Source organism: Loxodonta africana, chromosome 4, assembly GCF_030014295.1.
Source record: "Loxodonta africana isolate mLoxAfr1 chromosome 4, mLoxAfr1.hap2, whole genome shotgun sequence".
Classification (NCBI taxonomy): Eukaryota; Metazoa; Chordata; class Mammalia; order Proboscidea; family Elephantidae; genus Loxodonta; species Loxodonta africana.
Genome location: NC_087345.1, coordinates 63,566,409 through 63,592,936, shown reverse-complemented (window position 1 = coordinate 63,592,936; position 26,528 = coordinate 63,566,409). Strand labels below are relative to the sequence as shown.

Genomic DNA, 26,528 nt, shown 5'->3' with positions numbered 1-26,528 from the left:
CACAGTTAGAGGAAACTGTTAATTACAGCTACAATCAGCTCTAAAGCTCTACCTTAAAGGTACAGGAATTCTGCCTGCTCCAGCTGGTCTTTGTATCTAGCCCATGTGGTGCCATTCAAGTGGTGTCATGTGGTTTAGCCTCTTTCGATGTGTTTCCTGGGAATCTATGATTTTTGCTTCCCTGCAAAATGCATTGAAAAGAAGGCCATGAACCTTTCAGGCATCTTGTCTCTTTTCCATTCCTGGGTTTCCAGGCCTCTCCTTCCTGCCCCTCTTTAGCGAAACAGCCAATTCTTAAAAAAGAAATCTAAACTAGCCCTCATTCTCAATTATTTATGAAACTGGCCCCTTTGCATAGAAAATCCAAAGACGAACTGTAGAATTATGGATTATAAAGATTTTTTTTTAATCTTAATGAAAATTAATTTGTTATGAATGGTTCATCATAACATATGCCAAGAAGAGCATGCCAGAAATAACAATCTGAAGGAACACATGGGACCTAACGCTTCTATACTTTTGCAAGAGTAAAAGAGATCATTGAAACAACACATGTCAGATGCTATTACTGTCATATTGTTGAGGCCATCTGTTAAAAACCAAGATCAGGACCTGCTGCGCTCATTGAATTTGCAGCTCTGGAAAGGACAATGTCAAGTGAAATTAAGTTGATTCTGTTAAGAGGGGTATACCTGAGGGATTAAACAACAACGACAACAACAAAACCTCACGTTATTTCTGTAGATGTACGTACAAACATAGCAGTCCTTTTTGGAAAGCACTCAATTTTGCATCATTACACTAGCTATTCAGTTTTTGAAACATAAAATTGCCATACTCGTTTGTATGTTTAGATAGATATTTGAATGTATGCATGTAAAGATGCCATATGCGGATATATACCTGATCAAGTTGGCACTTAGAATACTTAGAGGTTTTCAGAATAAATCAAGGAGGGCTGTAAAAGAATATCTGATAATTTATAAATGAAAAAAACGTGCTGTTCCATTTTGATATTCTGATGAGGCCTGAAAAGTGGAATTTAAGAGTGGTTTTAATGAGACACTTGCTTACTTTTGTGCCATTCTGGCTTTTATATTGAAATATCAAGCTGGTTTTATTGAACAATAACTATGTGGGCCTCCCAGTTTCCTATATGTTTCTTTGGGCAGCCTTTCAAGTGTTCCTGCTAACATTTCCATTTGTCTGTATTCTTTGCTTTTTTTTTATTCTCTCCCAATACACCCTCCCCTTACACAAATAACAAAAAAGTTCTCTTTCTCACTCTATTTCCTAACTCTGATCAGGCTCTGTGCACAGGGTTCTTTAGTAAAAGCATATTTGCCTAATTCATTGGTTCTTGGCCAGTGGCCAAATGCATTAGGCAAATTATGGACAATCCTTCAATATTGTTTTCTCATCTATAAAATGTGGCACAGTGGTTAAAAGCTTGGCTGCTAACCAAAAAGGTCGGCAGTTCAAATTCCCCACTCGCCTCTTGGAAACTGTATAGGGTAGTTCTACTCTCTCCTATAAGGTCACTATGAATCAGAATTGACTCCACAGCAATAAGTTTGTTTGTTTTTTTAATGTTCTTTTCAGCCCTGGTGGCACAGTGATTAAGCTTTTGGCTGCTAACTGAAAGGTAAGTGGTATGAACCCCCCAGCCCCTGGACAGGAGAAAGATGTGGGAGTCTGCTTCCATAAAAGATTTACACCCTTAGAAACCCTACAGGGCAGTTCTAGTCAGTCCTATAGGGTCACTATGAGTTGGAATTGACTCGGCAGCAATGGGTTTATATTTTTAACCTCCTTTTCATCTCTAGAAGTCCGCTATCCTAGGAAAGATGAAGTCCTGTATATGTTTATGAAGCAGAAGATGTTTTAACTTTATCTCAGTAGACAATGTATGTTTAATAGATATAGCAACCAACCAACCAATTGCTGGTACATAGATTCTGATTCATGGTGACCCAGTGTGTGCCAGAGTAGAACTGTGCACCTTAAGGTTTCCTTGGCTGTGACCTTTCAGAAATGGATCAGCAGACTTTTCTTTTAAGGCACTTCTGGGTGAGTTTGAACCACCAACTTTTTGGTTAGTAACCAGCCTGTTAAACATTCACATCCCCCAGTGTCTCCTATATATAGCAAAATTACCAAGAAAATCTAAAAGTTTGAATAATAATGCTCGACATAAATCATTAACCACTAAGAGGGAGATCACATTTTCTGGATAGTTTTCTAATTTTCCTTTAGATATACATTTCCACTGTGATTTTTTTTTCATTTTATCCCATGTTCCACCACAAATTCGTATCTATTTCTTCCCTTCTCTCCCTCCTTATCTCTCCCTCCCTCCCGCTTTCTCCCTCCTTTCCTCTCTGTCCGTCCATCCATCTGTCCATCCATCCATCCGTCCATCTATCTACCTACCTATCTACCTACTTACCTACCTAGGTAGGAAGCGTAAGCATAAGTTATCCCTGTGGGCAGAACAGAAGTGTGCTCCTCTCTCCGACAGTTTATATATAAATATAAAAATGCTGAATCTGGTTGATTGTTCACCGTCTTGGTTCTACCTACAACTCTCAGGGAACCTATTGCCTACCATTCCAGGCAGTCTTCAGAATTTATTTTAAAGAGATTACACTTGTATACTAATAGATATTGAGGACCAAAATGCTTTATGCCTTGCACTTTGTACTTCCAATAAAGAGGAACCTGTTCATGCATTTGATTGAAATGTCCTCTGAACTTAGTGACATCGTAAGCCAATGATGTATTACGATTCTTCATGGATTGAGAGAGGTTCTCTAACCCCCTGGGAAATTGTAATTGGTTTTTATAGATACTTGATTAAATTGGACAAAAAATTATTGTCTACTATTTTTTTTTATATGCAAGGTTCAAAAAAAATTTTTTTTTACAGGCTATACAAAATAAAGCTCCTTGCTCTTTAGTATATTATAATTTGGTTTTAAAAAAAGTTAATATTGTACTTCATTGATCCTATGATATGCATTTTAATATCTCTAAAATTGAAATTCTTCTTTCAATTGATGGCTTAACATAGTTTAATTGTCAGCATTTAAAATTTCTTAGTGGTATGTAAAATTATGTGTCTTACAGCTAATATGTTGAGATTTAATGAGATACGGTAGCACAAGCAATTTGGGCAATACTGCCTGCTGCTCCATTTGATGAGCACATGCCTGGGGGTGATTGTGGATTAGGAGATGTGAATCTGTAATTCCATAGGTTGATCTCAGTTCCTAGTTCCCACATGCCTCTCATTGAGTGAGCATCTCACCAGGTTAAAAATGATTCTAGATTTAAAGATATGTCATTGTCTTCCAACATACTCCCCAAATACAAACCAGTTACCTCATTTTGAATTCAGTGGAGGAAACGGCAATCTCTGTTCATAGTGGAGGAAACACTGGATTGTTCTAGACTTTCTGAAAGATAATATAAGAACTTCAACTTGACTTCTTTCTAAGAGATTTATATGACTTTTTTTTCATACATCATGACTAGAAGACCATGTAAGGTGTGTATTCACTTTATAGAACAAGACAGGATATGGCATTTTTGTCCTTAACATCAAGACTCTATGAAGACTAAATCATTTTCATGCATTCATGCGTTTGAATACATATTGAATACCTATTATGTGCAAGGTGCCTACTCAGCTTTGGGATAGTAAAATAGGGAGAGACTAAGAGATATTGTTATGAATTTTTCCTCCAATAATTTTTAAATCTAATTTAGAAAACTATATACAAATATTTAAATGAGCAAATGCTTGCAATTGTTGATATTAAATGAGTTAATATTTTAAAATGTGTTTAGAACAGTGTTTGGGACATTTAAGTACTACATGAAAGTGTTAAAAAAAAAGGAAGAAAGGCAGGAACAGAGGAAGGGAGGAAGGAGGAGAGAGGGAGGGAAGAAGGGAAAGAGAGAAAGAAGAATGGACAAATTATAGTGTAGGATGGTATGTGATAAATGACCTAAGAATGACACCAAAAAAATACTATGAAAATTCAAATAAAGAGATCTCTTCTACCTAAGGATGCTCTTAGAGAGTAGAACTTTTAAGCCAGGTCTGTAAGCATTCAAGTGGAGAGATAGAAGAGAGAGTATTCCTGATCTAAAGAATGTCACGAGAAAAGTCCATGTACACTATTTTATGACACTAGAACAAGCTTGTTGGATGTATGTAGGGGCCAGAGGAGTAAGACAAAGACACAGGAGATAAAGGCGATCAATAACACAGCATGTCTTGGGAAGATGTAGGAGGTAATGGGATCCAGAACATGTGCAGAGGGGTGAATTTTAGATTAAAAAAACTAACATCTATTCTTCTGAGCAAGAAGAAAGGGTAGATATGGATGCAGATAGAGGAATTGATTTTAGGGGTCAGGAATTTGGAAGTAGAGGGAGTTATGTCTGATAGCTCCTATTTTCTGTCTGAAATAGCAAGAAGGCAAGGCTGTTTGATGATTTGGAAGGGCATGGAGTGTGTGGTGGATGTGGTGAGTGAGCCAGTGAGGATTAGAGTGACGAAGCCTTAGAATAACCACTAAGGGAGGAGAAGACAAAATTGAAGAAGGATAGGAACAACTACAAAAAATTGCTCAGCAACTCAGAAAGCCCATATAAGATTAGAAACCACAACCAGTAGCAGTCTGTGAAGTTGTGAGATTCCTCATTTTGTGGCCCCTTGTCGCTCCTGGTTGCCCCTTTCCTCCCCTTGTTTCCTCACCCCTTCACTTGTCTCCCCTCCCCTCTTTTCCCCTCATCTCCCCTCCCCTCACCACCCCTCACTTTCCCTCTGCTTTCCTCTGTTGCTTTCTCTCTTATCAGCCAACATAATAGTTTTTAATACAGTCTATAAACTCTGGTGGTGTAATGGTTAAGTGCTATGGCTGCCAACCAAAAGGTCAGCGGTTCGAATCCACCAGGTGCTTCTTGGAAACTCTATGGGGCAGTTCTACTCTGTCCTACAGAGTCACTATGAGTCGAAATCGACTCGATGGCAGTAGGTTTGGTTTGGTTTTTGTATGCTCCCCAAACCCACTGTTGTCGAGTTGATTCCGACTCATGGTGACCCTATAGGACAGAGTAGAACTGCCCTGTAGAGTTTCCAAGGAGCACCTGGCAGATTTAAACTGCCAACCTCTTGATTAGCAGCTTAACCACTAAGCCACCAGGGTTTCCTTTTTTATGCTCATGACTCCTAAATTACCTCCAATATAATGCTCTGCCCCAAACTCTATACCCACGTATCGGCTCATATGTGGAGCCCTGGTGGCACAGTGATTAACTGCTTAGCTATTAACCAAAAGACTGGCAGTTCGACCCCACCAGATGCTCCTTGGAAACCCTATGGGGCAGTCCTACTCTGTCGGAATTGACTCAATGGCAACAGGTTTGGTTTTGATTTTTCACGTACCATATAATTTATTTATTTATTATCCATATCCATGTGCAATAAAAGCTGCACGTGATCAGGTATGTTTATCTGCTTTCTTCACTGATGAATCCCAAGTATCTAGTATAGCATCTGGCACATGGTAAGCACTCAATAAACATTTGTTGAATGAATAAAACAATGAGTAAATGAGTGGATGATGATAGAGCACTTGCTATATGTCAGACATTTTGCTAAGTATTCCATAAGTGTTACTTGTTATTTTTATTGTTATTTTTTAGTTGAGGGAGAGGAATGGAGAATGCATTCTGGGCAGGTTTGAGAGGATAGGGAGGAAGGCTTTTAAGTTGGAACAGGTTGGCAAAATGGATTATGACCTTAAAATAAACCCTAGCTGGCTATTGTTTTCCCTATAAGAACTTTCTGGAAGATGGTACCTTTGGGAGAGCATACTTAGGAAATAATTTACCCAGGGATAATTATTACTAGCAGGAAAGAGTCTTTTCCCACCCTGATTCACTCAATGGAGACTACTTTTAAGTAATTATCTTGGTTAAGTTTTATTAATCTTTTGGCACTGAACGCAATGGCGCACTTTATTGGAGGACACTCTTCCCCACTGAGATTTTAAAACTCTTGGGGGAGCATTTGAATGAGAATAGAATTTGATAGCAGGGTTGATTTAGGAGTGGTTGTTCACATTTTCCTGACTTTTTCTTTTTTTGTATCTTGAATGTTTGGGCAATTAGTGAGCTTAAGAGAGAACTGCAAAATTTTAGTTTAGAGAATGTGGGATCTTTTGATTACTTTGAGTGAGTTTTTATGTCTTTTGAATTTTGATGCTTCGTTCCTGTTTTGCCAGTTGCTATAAATCTTGAAATGGCTTATCTGCTGAGATGGACATGAAAGTTTTAGGACAGACCCATGGAGAGAGGAAGACATTTTTTCTTAACCTTATACATTAGCCCTTATGCCACCCCTAGAGAGAACCGCTGTTAGTGGTTTGGTGTATTGTGCGTGTTCTACCGTGAATCATTTAAAAAATTGGATAGACTTCCCTTGGAGCTTGTTCATTGGGCATCAAAACCAGCTCATAGTCCACAGGCCAGTGATGCCTTCTTTGCACTGTGGACTTGTCTTAGAATCTAATAAAAGCTATAGGTTCCTTTCTCCCAAATCCTCACATGTTATGCACCCATTTTTAGATTTATTATCATTAGTTTCACGGACAACCTGAATCCTATAATGACCTTTGGATTCTAGGTTAAAACCCTTAATGTAAAGGAGAAGGCTCTTTTTCAAAATTTTAAAAACATGATGAATAATAAAAAATTAAAATTTTTTTTTTTAATTAACTTTTATTAAGCTTCAAGTGAACATTTACAAATCCAGTCTGTCACATATAAGTTTACATACATCTTACTCCCTACTCCCACTTGCTCTCCCCCTATTGAGTCAGCCCTTTCAGTCTCTCCTTTCGTGACAATTTTGCCAGCTTCCCTCTCTCTCTATCCTCCCATCCCCCCTCCAGACAAGAGTTGCCAACACACTCTCAAGTGTCCACCTGATTTAATTAGCTCACTCTTCATCAGCATCTCCCCCCCCCTCCACCCCGACCAGTCCCTTTCATGTCTGATGAGTTGTCTTCGGGGATGGTTCCTGTCCTGTGCCAACAGAAGGTCTGGGGAGCATTGCTGCCTGGATTCCTCTAGTCTCAGTCAGACCATTAAGTATGGTCTTTTTATGAGAATTTGGGGTCTGCATCCCACTGATCTCCTGTTCCCTCAGGAGTTCTCTGTTGTGCTCCCTGTCAGGGCAGTCATCGATTGTGGCCGGGCACCAACTAGTTCTTCTGGTCTCAGGATGATGTAGGTCTCTGGTTCATGTGGCCCTTTCTGCCTCTTGGGCTCTTAGTTGTCGTGTGACCTTGGTGTTCCTCATTTTCCTTTGCTCCAGGTGGGTTGAGACCAATTGATGCATCTTAGATGACCGCTTGTTAGCATTTAAGACCCCAGACGCCACATTTCAAAGTGGGATGCAGAATGTTTTCATAATAGAATTATTTTGCCAATTGACTTAGAAGTCCCCTCAAACCATGTTCCCCAGACCCCCGCCCCTGCTCCGCTGACCTTTGAAGCATTCATTTTATCCCGGAAACTTCTTTGCTTTTGGTCCAGTCCAATTGAGCTGACCTTCCATGTATTGAGTGTTGTCTTTCCCTTCACCCAAAGCAGTTCTTATCTACTGATTAATCAATAAAAAACCCTCTCCCACCCTCCCTCCCTCCCCCTTTCGTAACCACAAAAGTATGTGTTCTTCTCAGTTTTTACTATTTCTCAAGATCTTATAATAGTGGTCTTATACAATATTTGTCCTTTTGCCTCTGACTAATTTTGCTCAGCATAATGCCTTCCAGGTTCCTCCGTGTTATGAAATGTTTCACAGATTTGTCACTGTTCTTTATCGATGCGTAGTATTCCATTGTGTGAATATACCACAATTTATTTACCCATTCATCCGTTGATGGACACCTTGGTTGCTTCCAGCTTTTTGCTATTGTAAACAGAGCTGCAATAAACATGGGTGTGCATATATCTGTTTGTGTGAAGGCTCTTGTATCTCTAGGGTATATTCTGAGGAGTGGGATTTCTGGGTTGTATGGTAGTTCTATTTCTAACTGTTTAAGATAATGCCAGATAGATTTCCAAAGTGGTCATACCATTTTACATTCCCACCAGCAGTGTATAAGAGTTCCAATCTCTCCGCAGCCTCTCCAACATTTATTATTTTGTGTTTTTTGGATTAATGCCAGCCTTGTTGGTGTGAGATGGAATCTCATCGTAGTTTTAATTTGCATTTCTCTAATGGCTAATGATCGGGAGCATTTTCTCATGTATCTGTTGGCTGCCTGAATATCTTCTTTAGTGAAATGTGTGTTCATATCCTTTGCCCACTTCTTGATTGGGTTGTTTGTCTTTTTGTGGTTGAGTTTTGACAGAATCACGTAGATTTTAGAGATCAGGCGCTGGTCGGAGATGTCATAGCTGAAAATTCTTTCCCGGTCTGTAGGTGGTCTTTTTACTCTTTTGGTGAAGTCTTTAGATGAGCATAGGTGTTTGATTTTTAGGAGCTCCCAGTTATCTGGTTTCTCTTCATCATTTTTGGTAATGTTTTGTATTCTGTTTATGCCTTGTATTAGGGCTCCTAAGGTTGTCCCTATTTTTTCTTCCATGATCTTTATCGTTTTAGTCTTTATGTTTAGGTCTTTGATCCACTTGGAGTTAGTTTTTGTGCATGGTGTGAGGTATGGGTCCTCTTTCATTCTTTTGCAAATGGATATACAGTTATGCCAGCACCATTTGTTAAAAAGACTGTCTTTTCCCCAATTAACTGACATTGGGCCTTTGTCAAATATTAGCTGCTCATACGTGGATGGATTTATATCTGGGTTCTCAATTCTGTTCCATTGGTCTATGTGCCTGTTGTTGTACCAGTACCAGGCTGTTTTGACTACTGTGGCTGTATAATAGGTTCTGAAATCAGGTAGAGTGAGGCCTCCCACTTTCTTCTTCTTTTTCAGTAATGCTTTGCTTATCCGGGGCTTCTTTCCCTTCCATATGAAATTGGTGATTTGTTTCTCTATCCCCTTAAAATATGACATTGGAATTTGGATCGGAAGTGCGTTATATGTATAGATGGCTTTTGGTAGAATAGACATTTTTACTATGTTAAGTCTTCCTATCCATGAGCAAGGTATGTTTTTCCACTTAAGTATGTCCTTTTGAATTTCTTGTAGTAGAGCTTTGTAGTTTTCTTTGTATAGGTCTTTTACATCCTTGGTAAGATTTATTCCTAAGTATTTTATCTTCTTGGGGGCTACTGTGAATGGTATTGATTTGGTTATTTCCTCTTTGGTGTTCTTTTTGTTGATGTAGAGGAATCCAAGTGATTTTTGTATGTTTATTTTATAACCTGAGGTTATAACCTGAGACTCTGCCAAACTCTTCTATTAGTTTCAGTAGTTTTCTGGAGGATTCCTTAGGGTTTTCTGTGTATAAGATCATGTCATCTGCAAATAGTGATAACTTTACTTCCTCCTTGCCAATCCGGATACCCTTTATTTCTTTGTCTAGCCTAATTGCCCTGGCTAGGACTTCAAGTACGATGTTGAATAAGAGCGGTGATAAAGGGCATCCTTGTCTGGTTCCCATTCTCAAGGGAAATGCTTTCAGGTTCTCTCCATTTAGAGTGATATTGGCTGTTGGCTTTGCATAGATGCCCTTTATTATGTTGAGGAATTTTCCTTCAATTCCTATTTTGGTAAGACTTTTTATCATAAATGGGTGTTGGACTTTGTCAAATGCCTTTTCTGCATCAATTGATAAGATCATGTGGTTTTTATCTTTTGTTTTATTTATGTGATGGGTTACATTAATGGTTTTTCTGATATTAAACCAGCCTTGCATACCTGGTATAAATCCCACTTGATCATGGTGAATTATTTTTTTGATGTGTTGTTGGATTCTATTGGCTAGAATTTTGTTGAGGATTTTTGCATCTATGTTCATGAGGGATATAGGTCTGTAATTTTCTTTTTTTGTAATGTCTTTACCTGGTTTTGGTATCAGGGAGATGGTGGCTTCATAGAATGAGTTGGGTAGTATTCCGTCCTTTTCTATGCTTTGAAATACCTTCAGTAGTAGTGGTGTTAACTCTTCTCTGAAAGTTTGGTAGAACTCTGCAGTGAAGCCGTCCGGGCCAGGGCTTTTTTTTGTTGGAAGTTTTTTGATTACCGTTTCAATCTCTTTTTTTGTTATGGGTCTATTTAGTTGTTCTACTTCTGAATGTGTTAGTTTAGGTAGGTAGTGTTTTTCCAAGAATTCATCCATTTCTTCTAGGTTTTCAAATTTGTTTGAGTACAATTTTTCATAATAATCTGAAATGATTCTTTCAATTTCATTTGGTTCTGTTGTGATGTTGTCCTTCTCGTTTCTTATTCGGGTTGTTTCCTTTCCTGTATTTCTTTAGTCAGTCTAGTCAATGGTTTATCAATTTTGTTAATTTTTTCAAAGAACCAGCTTTTGGCTTTGCTAATTCTTTCAATTGTTTTTCTGTTCTCTAATTCATTTAGTTCAGCTCTAATTTTTATTATTTGTTTTCTTCTGGTGCCTGATGGGTTCTTTTGTTGCTTACTTTCTATTTGTTCAAGCTGTCAGGACAGTTCTCTGATTTTGGCTCTTTCTTCTTTTTGTATGTGTGCATTTATCGATATAAATTGGCCTCTGAGCACTGCTTTTGCTGTGTCCCAGAGGTTTTGATAGGAAGTATTTTCATTCTCGTTGCATTCTATGAATTTCCTTATTCCCTTCTTGATGTCTTCTATAACCCAGTCTTTTTTCAGGAGGGTATTGTTCATTTTCCAAGTATTTGATTTCTTTTCCCTCGTTTTTCTGTTATTGATCTCTAGTTTTATTGCCTTGTGGTCTGAGAAGATGCTTTGTAATATTTCGATGTTTTGGACTCTGCAAAGGTTTGTTTTATGACCTAATATGTGGTCTATTCTAGAGAATGTTCCATGTGCGCTAGAAAAAAAAGTATATTTTGCAGCAGTTGGGTGGAGAGTTCTGTATAAGTCAATGAGGTCAAGTTGGTTGATTGTTGTAAGTAGGTCTTCCGTGTCTCTGTTGAGCTTCTTACTGGATGTCCTGTCCTTCTCCGAAAGTGGTGTGTTGAAGTCTCCTACTATAATTGTGGAGGTGTCTATGTCACTTTTCAATTCTGTTAAAATTTGATTTATGTATCTTGCAGCCCTGTCATTGGGTGCATAAATATTTAATATGGTTATGTCTTCCTGATCAATTGTCCCTTTTATCATTATATAGTGTCCTTCTTTATCCTTTGTGGTGGATTTAAGTCTAAAGTCTGTTTTGTCAGAAATTAATATTGCTACTCCTCTTCTTTTTTGCTTATTGTTTGCTTGATATATTTTTTTCCATCCTTTGAGTTTTAGTTTGTTTGTGTCTCTAAGTCTAAGGTGTGTCTCTTGTAGGCAGCATATAGATGGATCGTGTTTCTTTATCCAGTCCGTGACTCTCTGTGTCTTTATTGGTGCATTTAGTCCATTTAAATTCAGCGTAATTATAGATAAATAAGTATTTAGTGTTGTCATTTTGATGCCTTTTCATGTGTGTTGTTGGCCATTTCATTTTTCCACATACTTTTTTGTGCTGAGACGTTTTTCTTAGTAAATTGTGAGATCCTCATTTTCATAGTGTTTGACTTTATGTTAGTTGAGTCGTTACGTTTTTCTTGGCTTTTATCTTGAGTTATGGAGTTGTTATACCTTTTCGTGGTTACCTTATTATTTACCCCTATTTTTCTAAGTAAAAACCTAACTTGTATCGTTCTATATCGCCTTGTATCACTCTCCATCTGGCAGTTCAATGCCTCCTGTATTTAGTCCCTCTTTTTGATTATTGTGATCTTTTACTATTGACTTCCATGATTCCCTGTTATGTGTATTATTTTATTTATTTATTTATTTTAATTAATCTTAATTTGTTTGTTTTTGTGATTTCCCTATTTGAGTTGATATCAGGACGTTCTGTTTTGTGACCTTGTATTGTGCTGGTACCTGATATTTTTGGTTTTCTGACCAAACAATATCCTTTAGTATTTCTTGTAGCTTTGGTTTGGTTTTTGCAAATTCTCTAAACTTGTGTTTGTCTGTAAATATCTTAATTTTGCCTTCATATTTCAGAGAGAGTTTTGCTGGCTATATGATCCTTGACTGGCAGTTTTTCTCCTTCAGTGCTCTGTATATGTCGTCCCATTCCCTTCTTGCCTGCATGGTTTTTGCTGAGTAGTCTGAACTTATTCTTATTGATTCTCCCTTGAAGGAAACCTTTCTTTTCTCCCTGCCTGTTTTTAAAATTTTCTGTTTATCTTTGGTTTTGGCGAGTTTGCTGATAATATGTCTTGGTGTTTTTCTTTTTGGATCAATCTTAAATGGGGTTCGATGAGCATCTTGGATAGATATCGTTTTGTCTTTCATGATGTCAGGGAAGTTTTCTGTCAGGAGTTCTTCAACTATTTTCTCTGTGTTTTCTGTCCCCCCTCCCTGGTCTGGGACTCCAATCACTTGCAAGTTATCCTTCTTGATAGAGTCCCACATGATTCTTAGGGTTTCTTCATTTTTTTAAATTCTTTTATCTGATTTTTTTTCAGCTATGTTGGTGTTGATTCCCTGGTCCTCCAGATGTCCCAGTCTGCATTCTAATTGCTCGAGTCTGCTCCTCTGACTTCCTATTGCGTTGTCTAATTCTGTAATTTTACTGTTAATCTTTTGGATTTCTACATGCTGTCTCTCTATGGATTCTTGCAACTTATTAATTTTTCCACTATGTTCTTGAATAATCTTTTTGAGTTCTTCAACAGTTTTATCAGTGTGTTCCTTGGCCTTTTCTGCAGTTTGCCTTATTTCGTTTGTGATGTCTGGAAGAATTCTGTGAATTAGCTTTTTATATTCTGTATCTGATAATTGCAGGATTGTATCTTCATTTGGGAAAGATTTTGATTCTTTTGTTTGGGGGGTTGTAGAAGCTGTCATCGTCTGCTTCTTTATGTTGTTTGATATGGACTGCTGTCTCCGAGCCATCACTGGGAAACTAGTTTTTCCAGAAAATCCGCTAAAAAAAAAATGCAGTCAGATCCCTATCAGAGTTCTCCCTCTGGTTCAGGCTATGCGGATGTTAATGAAGCCTCCTGGGTAGGGTGGGGGAGGGATCAGAGAGATAGGAGAGCAGCACCTCAGAATATAGCCAGAGTTGCTTGTCTTGCTTGGAATGACTATTATATCTGAGATTTCCGTGGGCGCGTCACCTATGTGTGCTGGCTGTGTGGAGATTGCCCCCGGGGGGTCTGGCCCGCTGGAGTCACAGTCAGATCCTCTGCTGTCAGCCCCATGCCCAAGGTTAAGGTTCCCCTACTGGGACGGTGCACTGCCGACTCCAAAATCAGTTGCTGCCTCCCGGGGACTCCCCGACCAGCCAGCCGCGTCGCCGCGCCGCTCTCACGAACTGGCTCGGCCCCCCCGAGTCAGCTCAGGAGAGTGGAGCAGCTCCCCGCACCTGCGCCACGACCGCTTGTCCCGGCTGGGACGCCGCTCTCTCCGCTCCAAGACCAGTCACTGCCTCCCGGGGGCTTTTCCCACTGGCTGTGCCACCACGCTGCCTGCGCGAACCGGCTGGACCCCCCCGGGGTCAGTTCAGGGGGATGGAGCTGCTCCCCGCGCTTATGCCGCACACGCGCCCTGCCAAAATCCCGGCGGGACGGCTCCCCGGCTGGGACGCTGCTCTCCCCACTCCAAGACCAGTCACTGCCTCCCAGGGACTTCTCCCACTGGCTGCACCGCCATGCCGCCGGCGTGAAGTGGCTGGGCCCCCTCCCGGAATGAGTTCGAGGTCTAGGGCTGGGCCCCTTGTTTGTGCCGTCTGCCCCCCGGGCTCTGCCCCAAATCGGGCGCTGAAGGTCACCTGACTGGTATGCTGGCTCCAGGCTCTGAAAACAATCGCTGCCTCCCCGTATTTGTTTGTTCTCCGTCTCTAAATCTGTGTTTGTTGTTCAGAGTTCGTAGATTGTTATGTATGTGATCGATTCAGTTGTTTTTCCGAGTCTTTGTTGCAAGAGGGATCCGCGGTAGTGTCCACCTAGTCCGCCATCTTGGCCCCGCCTCAAAATGGTTTTTTATAATACATTTTTTCAAAGGTAACTATGGTAAACATTTGTTGCTTTTATCTAACACATTTTCTCCCTTTCTTCTGGTAAAACTACCCAGCCACCTTGTTCCGAGGGTGGGCATATGACCCAGGCTGCACCAAGAACAATACCTAAACTTAAAAAAAACTAAAACTTAGAATAGTTAAATATGAAAATTAAAAAGAGACTGACATTTCACCAAATATGTAAGAATCTATGCGTCTTTGCACCTGAATGAGTGTTTTTTTTTTTTTTTCCCACAGTAATCACCTTGGGAGATTTCATTTCAATTATATTGTCATGATTCAAAATATTTTGAGTTTCTCTTCTGGGATTGACTTTAAAACAAATTTATGAGCTATACAAGAAAGTCAGATTATCAGAATGCTTGGTTAAAAGTTACAGAAAACCCCACCCAAATAAAAAAGAAAAAAAAAGGGAATTATTAGTCCATGTAACTAGAAAGTTTAGAGGGGAGCTCTGTTTTCAAACACAAGGCATGGAGAAAGCCAAACAGTGTCAGTAGGATCTAGTTTCTCTCTCCTTGTCTCTGGTCCCTGCCCTCTTTGTGTTGCTTCCATTCTCAGACAGGCTCTTCTCACCTGGTGGCAAAAGTGACTATAGCAGCTGTAGTCTACATCATTTCACACTCAAGTCCATCAGAAGCAGATAACATCATTTCCGGTAACTCCCAGAAAAATGCTGACACTCTATGCCCACAGTGAAACATCTCTAAGGCAAAGGAAATACAGCTTAGTTCTTGGGGATGTGCTTCCTCCTAGAGTCTTAATTTCTCTCAAAATGTATGGACTGAGAGCAGGGGAGGAGGTTAAGTGTCAAAATAGGGGTCTATTGCTAGATGAAGGGAGAAAGAATACTGAAAATGCTCACTCTATAGTTAGTTCTTTTAATGTCACAACACATTTGTGATTCAAAACACCCACCTGCTTCACCAGACTTGGACCCAGTGCATCAATAATGGCAATAACTTACTACTATCAGAGATCACCTGTATTCCATCTGGTGAGGTTCACATGCATAGTTACCATTTATGTTGGTGAAAAAAGGTATTTGCAATGAAGAAGTTGTTGGTCTTGTAAAATTCTATCATGTGATCTCTGGTTGTTTCTATCACCAAGGCCATGTTTTCCAACTACTGATCTTCTTTTTTGTTTCCAACTTTCACATTCCAATCATCAGTAATTATCACTGTATCTTGATTGCATGTTTGATCAATTTCAGACTGCAGAAGTTGGTAAAATTTTTCAATTTCTTAACTTTTGGCCTTAGTGGTTGGTGCATAAATTTGAATAATAGTTGTATTAACTGGTCTTCCTTGTAGGCATTTGGGTATTACCCTATCACTGACAGCATTGTACTTCAGGATAGACCTTGAACTGTTCCTTTTGGCAAGGAACTCAATGCCATTTGTCTTCAATTTGTCATTCCTGGCATAATAGACCATGTGATTGTCTGACTCAAAATGATCCATAACAGTCCATTTCAGTTCATTAATGCCTGGGATATCCATGTTTATGCGTTCTATCTCATTTTTGATGATTTCCAATTTTCCTGGATTCATACTTCATATATTCCCCGTTCTGATTATTAGTGAATGTTTGCTGATCTTTCTTCTCATTTTGAGTCATGCCACATCAGCAGATGAAGGTCCTGAAAGCTTGACATTCAACCATTTCAGGAGGTAGGATATGATCAAGAACAGATGGTACTTAAGGAAGAAGTCCAAGCTGCACTGAAGGCATTGACCAAAAACAAGGGTACAGAAATTGATGGAATACTGATTGATATGTTTCATCAAGTGTATGTAGCCCTGGAAGCACTCACTTGTCTATGCCAAGAAACTTGGAAGACAAATACCTGGCACACCAACTGAAAGAGACCCATATTTGTACCCATTCTAAAAAGAAGGTGATCCAACAGAATATAGAAATTATCAAACAATATTATTAATAACACGTAGAAGTAGAATTTTGGGGAAGATCGTTCAAAAGCGGTTGCAGCAGTATATTGACAAAGAACTGCCAGAAATTTAAGCCAGATTCAGAAGAAGACATGGAACCAGGCATATCATTGCTGATGTCGGATGGATCCTGGCTGAAAGCAGAGACTATCAGAAAGGTATTTAACTGTGTTTTATTGACTATGCCAAGGCATTTGACTGTGTGGACCATAACAAATTATGAATAATGTTGCAAAAAATGGGAATTCTAGAACACTTAATTGCACTCATGAGGAACCTGTACATAAACCAAGAAGCAGTTGTTCAAACAGAACAAGGGGATACTGTGTAAAGTTAAAAAAAGGTATGTCAGGGTTGTATCCTTTCACCATACTTAGTCTGTACGCTGAGCAGATAATCCAAAAAGCTGAACTATGTAAAGAAGAACTCGGCATCAGGATGGAAGGAAGACTCATTAACAACCTGCAATATGCAGATGACACAACCTTGCTTGCTGAAAGTGAAGAGAACTTGAAGCACTTACTGCTGAAGATCAAAGACCACAGACTTCAGTATGAATTAGACCTCAATATAAAGACAACAAAAATCCTGACAACTGGACCAATAAACAACATCATGATAAACAGAGAAAATATTGAAATTGTCAAGGATTTCATTTTACTTGGATCCACAATCAACGCCCATGGAATCAGCAGTCAAGAAATCAAATGCTGTGTTTCATCAGGCAAACCTGCTGCAAAAGACCTCTTTAAAGTGTTAAAAAGCAAAGATGTCACTTTAAGGACTAAGGTGTGCCTGACCCAAGCCATGGTGTTTTCATTCACGTCAAAGTTAGACATTGAATAAGGAAGACAAAAGAAGAACTGATGCCTTTCAATTGTGGTGTTGGTGAAGAATATTTAATATTCCATGGACTGCCAGAACAATGAACAAATGTGTCTTGGAAGAAATACAGCCAGAATGCTCATTAGAATCAAGATGACAAGACTTCTCTCATACTTTGGACATATTATCAGAAGGACCAGTTCCAGGAGAAGGACTCATGGAACTGGTCCTTGTTACCGATTATAATGTTCTTTGTGCTTAAGCTTATTTATTACCAGATTTATCCATGTGCTATTTTACTTATTTTTGTCTGTTGATCTAGCAGTTTCTGAGATGAATGTACGAAAATCTTCACCAACAATTGTTGATTTAGCTGTTTCTCTTCCCTAATTCTTCAGTCATTTAAGAATATGTACATTTCAAGGCTATGATGTTAGATGTATGTACATTGTATATATATATATATATTACATACACATACATATACTGGGGTTGGGTTACATATACATATGCATACATATATACGTGTATTCATGATTGTTATATCTTTTGTGTATAATGTTCAATTTACCAACGTGTGATATCAGAATTGACCCGTCAATGAGTTATTTTTTTTCCTTATGACATTTTTCACCTAAGGTTCTATAACCTGACCTTATTTTAGTTCTTATTTTCCTGATGTATCTTTTTCCATCCCATTATTATTAATAGTTCTAAAGTTTCTTTCTTTTCCCTCCTAATATTTGCCCTGAAATTCTCTATCTTTTGATTGATGAGTTTGATTCATTTACATGTATTGTACTTATATTAAGCCTTGTATTAAGTCTTATTTCTATTATCTTATTTTGTGTTTTCTAGTTCTCATTTTTTCTTTTTGTTTATTTTCCCCTTCTTTTGTAAACTCCATTAGGTAGATAGTTTTTTTCCCTGTTGGCTTGAAAACTATACATTTTATTTTTTTCTTGTGGTGTTTATGCTCAATTTATTAAGTCTTGCACTTGTGCTTATTTTTCTCTGTCAAAAAGTTTGAAAGATATTTATGTTTTTTCACTGAACAAGGTAAGAATTTTAGTACATTTTCACTTCCTTGTGATATCTTCCCTCAAACCTCATTCTTTTATTATTTATTATTGTTTAGAATTTTAGTGCTAGATTTTTATGGGTATACTTTTCTAATTAACAACACGCAAGCCTCCACAGTATGACAAACTGACAGACATGTTAATAATCAGAATGGGGAATGTACAAAGTACGAATCTAGAAAAATTGGAAATCATCAAAAATGAAATGGAACACATAAAGATTGATATCCTAGGCATTAGAGAGCTGAAATGGATTGATATCAACCATTTTGAGTTGGACAACCATGTGATCTACTATGCCAGGAATGATAAATTGAAGAGGAATGGTGTTGCATTCATTGTCAAAAAGAACATTTCAAGACCTATCTTGAAGTACAACGCTGTCAGGTATAGAATAATATACATACGACTACAGTGAAGACCAGTTAATATGACCATATTCAAAATTATGTATCAACTGCTAAGGTCAAAAATGAGGAAAATGAAGATTTTTACCAGTTTATGCATATAATTCAGCTTCTTGGATTATTTGCCTAGCATACAGATTGAATGAGTATGGAGAAAAGATACAGCCCTGATGCACATTTTTTTTTTTTTTTTTTTAACTTTAAACCATGCAGTGTTCCCTTGTTCTGTCCGAATGACTCCTCTTGATCTAAGTAGGTTCCTCTTGAGAACAATTAAGTATTCTGGAATTCCCATTCTTTGCAGTGTTACCCATAATTGTTATGGTCCACACACCTTCAATTGATACAGCTGAGAAAACCCTTTAATGTGGGCAGCCTCTAGCAGTTCAGTGTCACCTTGGCTAGGCTGCCGCCTACACCAATGGGCCCCCCATCATTGCCATTCTCAGTAACAATCACCCCACTTTTATTTAAGTAACATAAAGGATGGAGCTGGAAAGAAGAACAGTACCAATTTGGCATTTGAAATAAGTATTACAAACATAGATTGTAGAGATTGTAGGATGGAGTGATGTTGATGGGCCTTGACTGGAGGGAGAGATTAGAATCATGACATCAATGAATGATTAGAAGTATGTAGGAGTTCACTGATAACACATGGTAGGTCACTGGTAGTGCATGGTAGGATATGTCCATATAGATCTGGCTTTTGTAAGCCAGAAAAAAATTTTAGTTATAACAGAGAGAAAGTTGCTAAAACTTGCTTGTACTATACTTAGTGAAATATTTGTTTCTCTAATCTAGATTTGGACCTTAAATATTTGTACCCAGAGCATCTTGTCTCTTGTTTTGGATTATCATGTGCTATTATCTATCATTTAATGCTCTGTAAACACAAAGATAAGGAGCTCTGGTGGTGCAATGGTTAAGCTAACTGAAAGGTTTGCAGTTCTAACACATCAGCTGCTTCTTGGAAGAAAGATGTGGCAATCTGCTTCCTTAAAGATTTACAGCCTTGGAAACCTCATGAGGCAGTTCTACTCTGTCCTATAGGGTAGCTATGAGTTGGAATCGCCTTGAAGGATATGGGCTTGGTTTTTTTTTTTTTTTTTTGGTTAAACACATAGGTGTTTCTTTTTTGTTTTGGTATTAAAATAAAAAATTTAAAAATCATGCTCTTGTTTCTTCTGCAGTTATAGGCATCAGTTTATAATAGAATCCCAAGTTGCCTTTGTCAAATTCTGAGACCAGTGATGTTGGCACTACCTGTTGAGGGGCAAGACTGCCTTTAACTGAGGTACCAGAGAAGACAAGAAAGCAAGTACACAACAACTCAGTATTCATGCTTTTTCTGAAAAATTGTCCAGTCTTCCATCCTGTTCTCCCAAGATACTACCCAGAGCATTGTGTTCTCCTTTTTTGTGTCAATTAGGACATTGATATCCTAGGCATCAGTGAGCTAAAATGGACTGGATTTGGCCATTTTGAATTGGAAAATCATATGGTATACTACCCTGGGAATGACAAATTGAAGAGGAATGGTGTTGCATTCACTGTCAAAATGAACATTTCAAGATCTATCCTGAAGTACAATGCTGTTGGTGATAGGATAATATCCATAAGCCTATAGGGAAGGCCAGTTAATACAACTATTATTCAAATTTATACCACAACCACTAATGCCAAAGATGAGACAACTGAACACTTTTACCAACTTCTGCAGTCAGAAATTGATCAAACATGCAATCAAGATGCATTGATAATTACCGGTGATTGGAATGTGAAAGCTGGAAACAAAGAAGAAGGAACAGTAGTTAAAAAAATTGGCGTTGGTGATAGAAATGACACTGGAGAGATCGCATGATGGAATTTTGCAAGACCAACTCCTTCATTGCAGATACCTTTTTTCACCAACATAAACGGTGACTATACACATGGACTTCGCCAAATGGAATACACAGGAATCAAATTGACTACATCTGTGAAAAGAGACAATGGAAAAGCTCAATATTATCAGTCTGAACAAGGCCAGGGGCTGACTGTGGAACAGACCATCAATTGCTCCTGTGCAAGTTCAAGTTGAAACTAAAGAAAATTAGAACAAGCCCAAGAGAGCCAAAGTATGACCTTGAGTATATCTCACCTGAATTTAGAGACCATCTTGAGAATAGATTTGACTCATTAAACACTAATGACTGAAGAACAGATGAGTTGTGGAATGACACCAAATACATCATACATGAAGAAAGTAAAAGGTTATTAAAAAGACAGAACAGAAGGAAAAGAACAAAATAAATGTCAGAAGAGACTCTTAAACTTGCTCTTGAACATAGAGTAGCTAAAGTGAATGGAAGAAATGATGAAATAAAAGAGCTGAACAAAGGATTTCAAAGGGAGGCTTGAGAAGACAAAGGAAAGTATTATGATGAAATGTGCAAAGACCTGGAGTTATAAAACCAAACGAGAACATGCTCAGCATTTCTCAAGCTGAAAGAACTGAAGAGAAAATTCCAGCCTTAAGTTGCAATATTGAAAGATTCTATGGGGAAAATATTAAATGTTCAAATGAAGATGGAAGGAATACACAGAGTCACTGTACCAAGAAGAATTAGTTGACATTCAACAATTTCAGGAGGTAGCACATGATCAAGAACAGATGGTACAGAAGGAGGAAGTCCAAGGTGCACTGAAGGCATTGGCCAAAAACAAGGCTTCAGGAATTGACAGAATACCAATTGAGATGTTTCGACAAATGGTTGCAGCACTGGAAAGGGTCACTCATCTATGCGAAGAAATTTGGAAGACAGCTACCTGGCCAGCTGACTGGAAGAGTTCCATATTTGTGTCCACTGCAAAGAAAGGTGATCCAACAGAATGCGGAAATTGTCCAACAAAATCACTAATATCACACACAAGTAAAATTTTGCTGAAGATCATTCAAAAATGGTTGCAGCAGTACATCAACTGGGAACCTCCAGAAATTCAAGCCAGATTCAGAAGAGGACATGGAATGAGGGATATCATTGCTGATGTAAGATGTATCTTGGCTGAAAGCAGAGAATTCAAGAAAGATGTTTACCTGCATTTTATTGACCATGCAAAGACATTTAACTGTGCGGATCATAACAAATTATGGATAACATTGCGAAGAATGGGAATCCCAGAACACTTACCTGTGCTCATGCAGAACCTGTACATAAAACAAGAGGCAGTTGTTCAAATCGAACAAAGGAAAACTGCATGATTTAAAATCAGGAAAGGTGTGTGTCAGAGTTGTATCTTTTCACCATACTTATTTAACCTATATGCTGAGAAATAATCAGAGAAGCTGGAGTATGTGAAGAAGAACACCACATCAGGATTGGAGAAAGGTTCGTTAACAGCCTGTGATATGTAGATGACACAACCTTGCTTACTGAAAGTGAAGAGGATTTGAAGCACTTATTGATGAGGATCAAAGACTACAGCCTTTAGTGTAGATTACACCTTAAAATAAAGAAAACAAAAATCCTCACAACTAGACCAATAAGCAACATCATGATAAATGGAGAAAATATTGAAGTTGTCAAGGATTTCATTTTATTTGGATGCACAATCAACACCCATGGAAGCAGCAGTCAAAAAATCAAACGATGCATTGCACTGGGCAAATCTGCTGCAAAAGACCTGTTTAAAGTGTTAGAAACCAAAGATGTCACCTTGAGGACTAAGGTGTGACTGACTCAAGCCATGGTGTTTTCAATCACCTCATATGCATGCAAAAACTGGACAATGAATAAAGACTGAAGATGAATTGATGCCTTTGAATTGTGGTGTTGGTGAAGGATACTGAATATATCATGGACTCACAGAAGAACGGACAAATCTGTCTTGGAAGAAGTACAGCCAGAATGCTCCTTAGAAACCAGGATGGCAAAACTTCATCTCACATACTTTGGACATGTTATCAGGAGGGACCAGGCCCTGGAGAAAATATTGTGTTTGGTAAAGTAGAGTGTCAGTGAAAAAGAGGAAGACCTTCAACAAGATAGATTGACATAGTGGCTGCAACAATGGGCTCAAGCATATCAATAATTGTGAGGATGGCACAGTGTTTTGTTCTGTTGTACATAGGGTTGCTATGAGTTGGAATTGACTTGACGGCACCTAACAACGACAGAATACTTTTAGTCACGAGTGACTGTAACCCAACTCAAACTATCTTAAGCCAAAGAGAATTTTATTTGCTTAATATCATGGATTGAACTGTGCTCCCCCAAAATGTGTGTCAGCTTGGCTGGGCCATGATTCCCAATATTATATGATTATCCACCATTGTGTCATCTGATGCAATTTTCTTACATGTTGTACATCCTACCTCTATGATGTGAATGAGGTGGGATTAGCAGCAGTTAAATTAAAGAGGCAGGACTCAATCTACAAGATTAGATTGTGTCTTAAGTCAATCTCTTTAGAGATATAACAGAGAGAAGTGAGCAGAGAGACAAGGGGATCTCAAGAAAGCAGTGCCAGGGAGCAGAGCACATCCTCTGGACCTGGGGTTCCTGCATGGACAAGCTCCTAGACCAGGGGAAGATTGATGACAAGGACCTTCCTCCAGAGCCGACAGAGAAAGCCTTCTGGAACTTACACCCTGAATTTGGACTTCTAGCCTCCTAGACTGTGAGAGAATGAACTTCTGTTCATTGAAGCCATCCACTTGTGGTATTTTTGTTATAACAGCACTAGATAACTAAGACACTTATGTAACAAAAAATTCCAAAAGAAGACGAGGCATAGGTGAATCCACAGCACCATTGTTGTCAAGATCTAGTCTCTATCTCTCTGTTTGACTTTCCTGTGTGTTGGCTCCATTTTTAGGCTAGCTCACCCTTTGTATTGGCAAGATGCAGTCAACAGCTGTTAGTTCACATTGTTTCCATTTAGCACCACAGCAGACACATTTCGGGGTTGGCAAACAATGTCACGAAACAATTTATGTATTAACTGTTTAACAAGAAAGTAATTTTCTCTGTAAACTTTCACTTAAAGCACTTTAAAAAAAAGAGAGAGCTCTTTTCAAGAGCTCTTCTTAGAAGTCTTATCAACCGTTTAGGTCATATGTCTATCCATTCGTGAAACAATCACAGGGATCAGAGGTTTGGGGTATACTTACTCCTGGATCACATACTTACCTTCATACTAAGTTAGGTTTGGTCTTAGTCAACTGCTAGGCAAAGGATGGATGGGTGCCAGGTAAACAAAAGTAATAGAATACACTACATCATCTTTGTCAAGTTTGGACAGTCAGAACGTATCTGGCAGATAGATGAGGAGCAGTGGAGAAGAGGACTAATGAGCTCAGGCTTTAATAGTTTAATGTCTGTGGGATATTCCGTAATTGGGTAATAGGGATCTGGAGATCAAGAGAGAGGCTAAGAAGTCTCCTCATGATTTCAGAAAGAAATTATATTTCTTGTAAGGCCTTAGCTTTCTAGAATGGAGATTCTGAACGTATTTAGCCTCACAGCATCTTGTAGTGCCATTTTCGCTTTGACCATCATCAGCTACAGGACCTTCTCTTTCATTCCTTTCTGTCATTTTCCATGGTATTCAGAATTAAATACTAGGAGATATTTTAGTCTTTTTGTTCATTGTTACGTCTCTAGTGCCTAGAAGAATACTTAGCCCGTGGTGAGCATTCAAAAATTATTTGTTGAATAAACGATTGAATAAATTGCACATGTTATTTTACATACGGACGCACCATGGATTGGTATAATGTTATAATAATGAATTCTGCTTTGTCTACAATGCTTTTCATGATGAAATAGTTTCTGGTTGAGTTTTTTTTTGTTTTATTTTTTTCTATGGCTATGGTAACTTGTTTCATGGCCATTAATTCTTCTTATTCAATGTAGACCCTTTGTATTGTGCCTTTGTATGCCCTTTTGGAATGTGACTTTTCTGTTCCTATCATCCAGAGGCAGAGTCTCTTAGTTCACTTCCCTGAATTGGGACGAGATTTGTTTTGCTTTTACCAATAGAAGGTGGCAGAAGTCAAGCTGTGTAAGTCCTAGAACCTAGGCCTCAAGAGGCCTTGCGCCTTTTACCTTTGCTCTCTTTATATTTTGTCCCGAGACCCCCATATACAGAAGCTCACGTAGCCTATTAGAGGATGAGATGCCATGAGCAGGCAAACTATGGTTCCCCAGCCAACAGCCAGAACTAACTGCCAAACATTTGAACAAGGCCATTTTTGTCTCCCAAACCAACCGTCTGACTGAATGTAGCTGCATGAGTAAATCCAGATGAACCCAGGTCAAAGCCTATACAATTGTGAGAAATAATTAATTATCGTTGATTTAAACCATTGATTTTTGAACTGCTGGTTACATAGCTGAGGCTATCTGAAATGTCAGCATCTCATACTGAGAATATTTAGGTCTGAAAACTCTGAGATGTCATTCTTGGATTATAATATGGTAACTAACAAGTAAAGGTCAACTATGAGTAGTTTGAATTTTTTCTCTTAAATCCATTACCTGTCTATTGTTTCATTTTGTTGTGCTTCTTCTACTCAATTACTTATGTATCATGAAAATATTAATACCAGCTTTCTTTCAATGCTTTTATTAGCATGCAGAATTTTTAGAGGTAACTAACAAAACAATTTAATGGTTTCACGTACATGTAGATCCCAACCTGGTTTCCTAGGTTAACATGTAGATTCAAATCTAATCAAATAAATGTTTCAGTGGAAAACTCCACATTACCATAAAAAAAAAAGTCTAAGATAAATACGGAAATCCAGAGTCGAGGTTCAAGAAGACAGCTCAAAGCTGTTTATGTTTCCTGAAAATGATTCAGCTCCTCTCACTTTTATTTTTGTGTTGATCCTAATGTTAACATCAATGATGAATTTTAAAATCAGGCAGAGTCTAAGATGGCACATTATTTCAGAAGTCCCAGGAAAGTATCTGGGTGTGTAGAGATTTCTGTAGATAATGAAGGCATGAATGAGCTATATTTTCTGGCTCTTTACAATGGTTCTATCTTAGAGCTATTAAAGATTAATAAAATACACCTGTGAATAGATCTTCCTTTGCATAGTGGTTAAGAAATCAGCCTTTGGAGTTAGACTCCTGTGTTAAATTCTAATTATATCACTTATAGACCGTGTGACTCTGGGCAGGCTCCTTAATTTCCTTGTGCCACAGTTCCTACCTCTGTAAAAAAGGAATGATAATAACACCTATCTCAGGTTTGTCATGAGGATTAAACAGGAAAATGTGCAATCTCTGCACATAGTAACCACTTAAACGTTACTTAATACTATGCCTTTCCAACTGCTACCATTATTACTCTTTATACTCTCCTTAGTTGGTCATTAATATATACTGTCTTATTACTTGTTGCTTGTCATAACTCTAGGACTGTGAACATTTAGCACAAACCTAATGACTTTTTGGCTGATTCAAGCTTTTGATTCTTACAATTAAACAGATGTAGGATGAAGTCAGGGATGTATAGCATGAAAGATGGTCTCAGTGGAGTCAACTAGATCACTACAGGGTGTTTGTTGCTGTCATAGTTATTTATCTTCCCTGGACATCTGTTCTACGTCTCATGAGGGAGCAAACAAATAAATAAAGATTTCTGAAAATTGCTGTTTCCTGGCTCTTTTGGGATCAGGTGAAGAATTGTTGTTGTTAGGTGCCGTTTAGTTGACTCCAACTCATGGCGACCCCATGTACAGCAAAATGAAACGTTGCCCCATCCTGCATCATCCTCACAGTAGCCAGCATGTTTGACCCCATTATGTGCCTTTTGGCCCAATCCATCTCACCGAGGGTCTCCCATGCCCTAATTGCCCTCTACTTCACCAAACATGATGCTCTCCTCTATTGATTGATTCCTCCTAATGACGTGTTGACACAGTGGCTGTAACAAGGGGCTCAAGCATAATAACAATTGTGAGCATGGCACAGGACCAGACAATGTTTCGTTCTGTGTTCATAGGGTCGGTATGAGCTGGAACTGACTCCACGGCATCTAAC

At 38.5% G+C, this 26,528-nt stretch overlaps 1 protein-coding gene across 38 annotated transcripts in view; it reads left to right on the top strand.

Annotated features, from left to right (window-relative positions):
• TPH2 (tryptophan hydroxylase 2) overlaps positions 1 to 26,528 on the top strand; it is a 365,498-nt gene that overhangs the window by 197,201 nt on the left and 141,769 nt on the right. For 4 of the 38 annotated variants that reach the window (XM_064283854.1, XM_064283845.1, XM_064283835.1 and 1 more), the window contains one exon: positions 19,683 to 26,528. This exon is cut by the window's right edge and continues 27,075 nt beyond it. The exons of 31 other annotated variants lie outside the window; for them this stretch is intronic. In XM_064283854.1, coding sequence (XP_064139924.1) covers positions 19,683 to 19,734 — 52 coding nt within the window. In that variant the 3' untranslated portion in view covers positions 19,735 to 26,528. Of the gene's footprint in view, positions 1 to 1,602; positions 3,513 to 19,682 lie in introns of those variants that run through there. 3 more of the 38 variants (XM_064283849.1, XM_064283839.1, XM_064283833.1) reach the window with 1 other exon arrangement.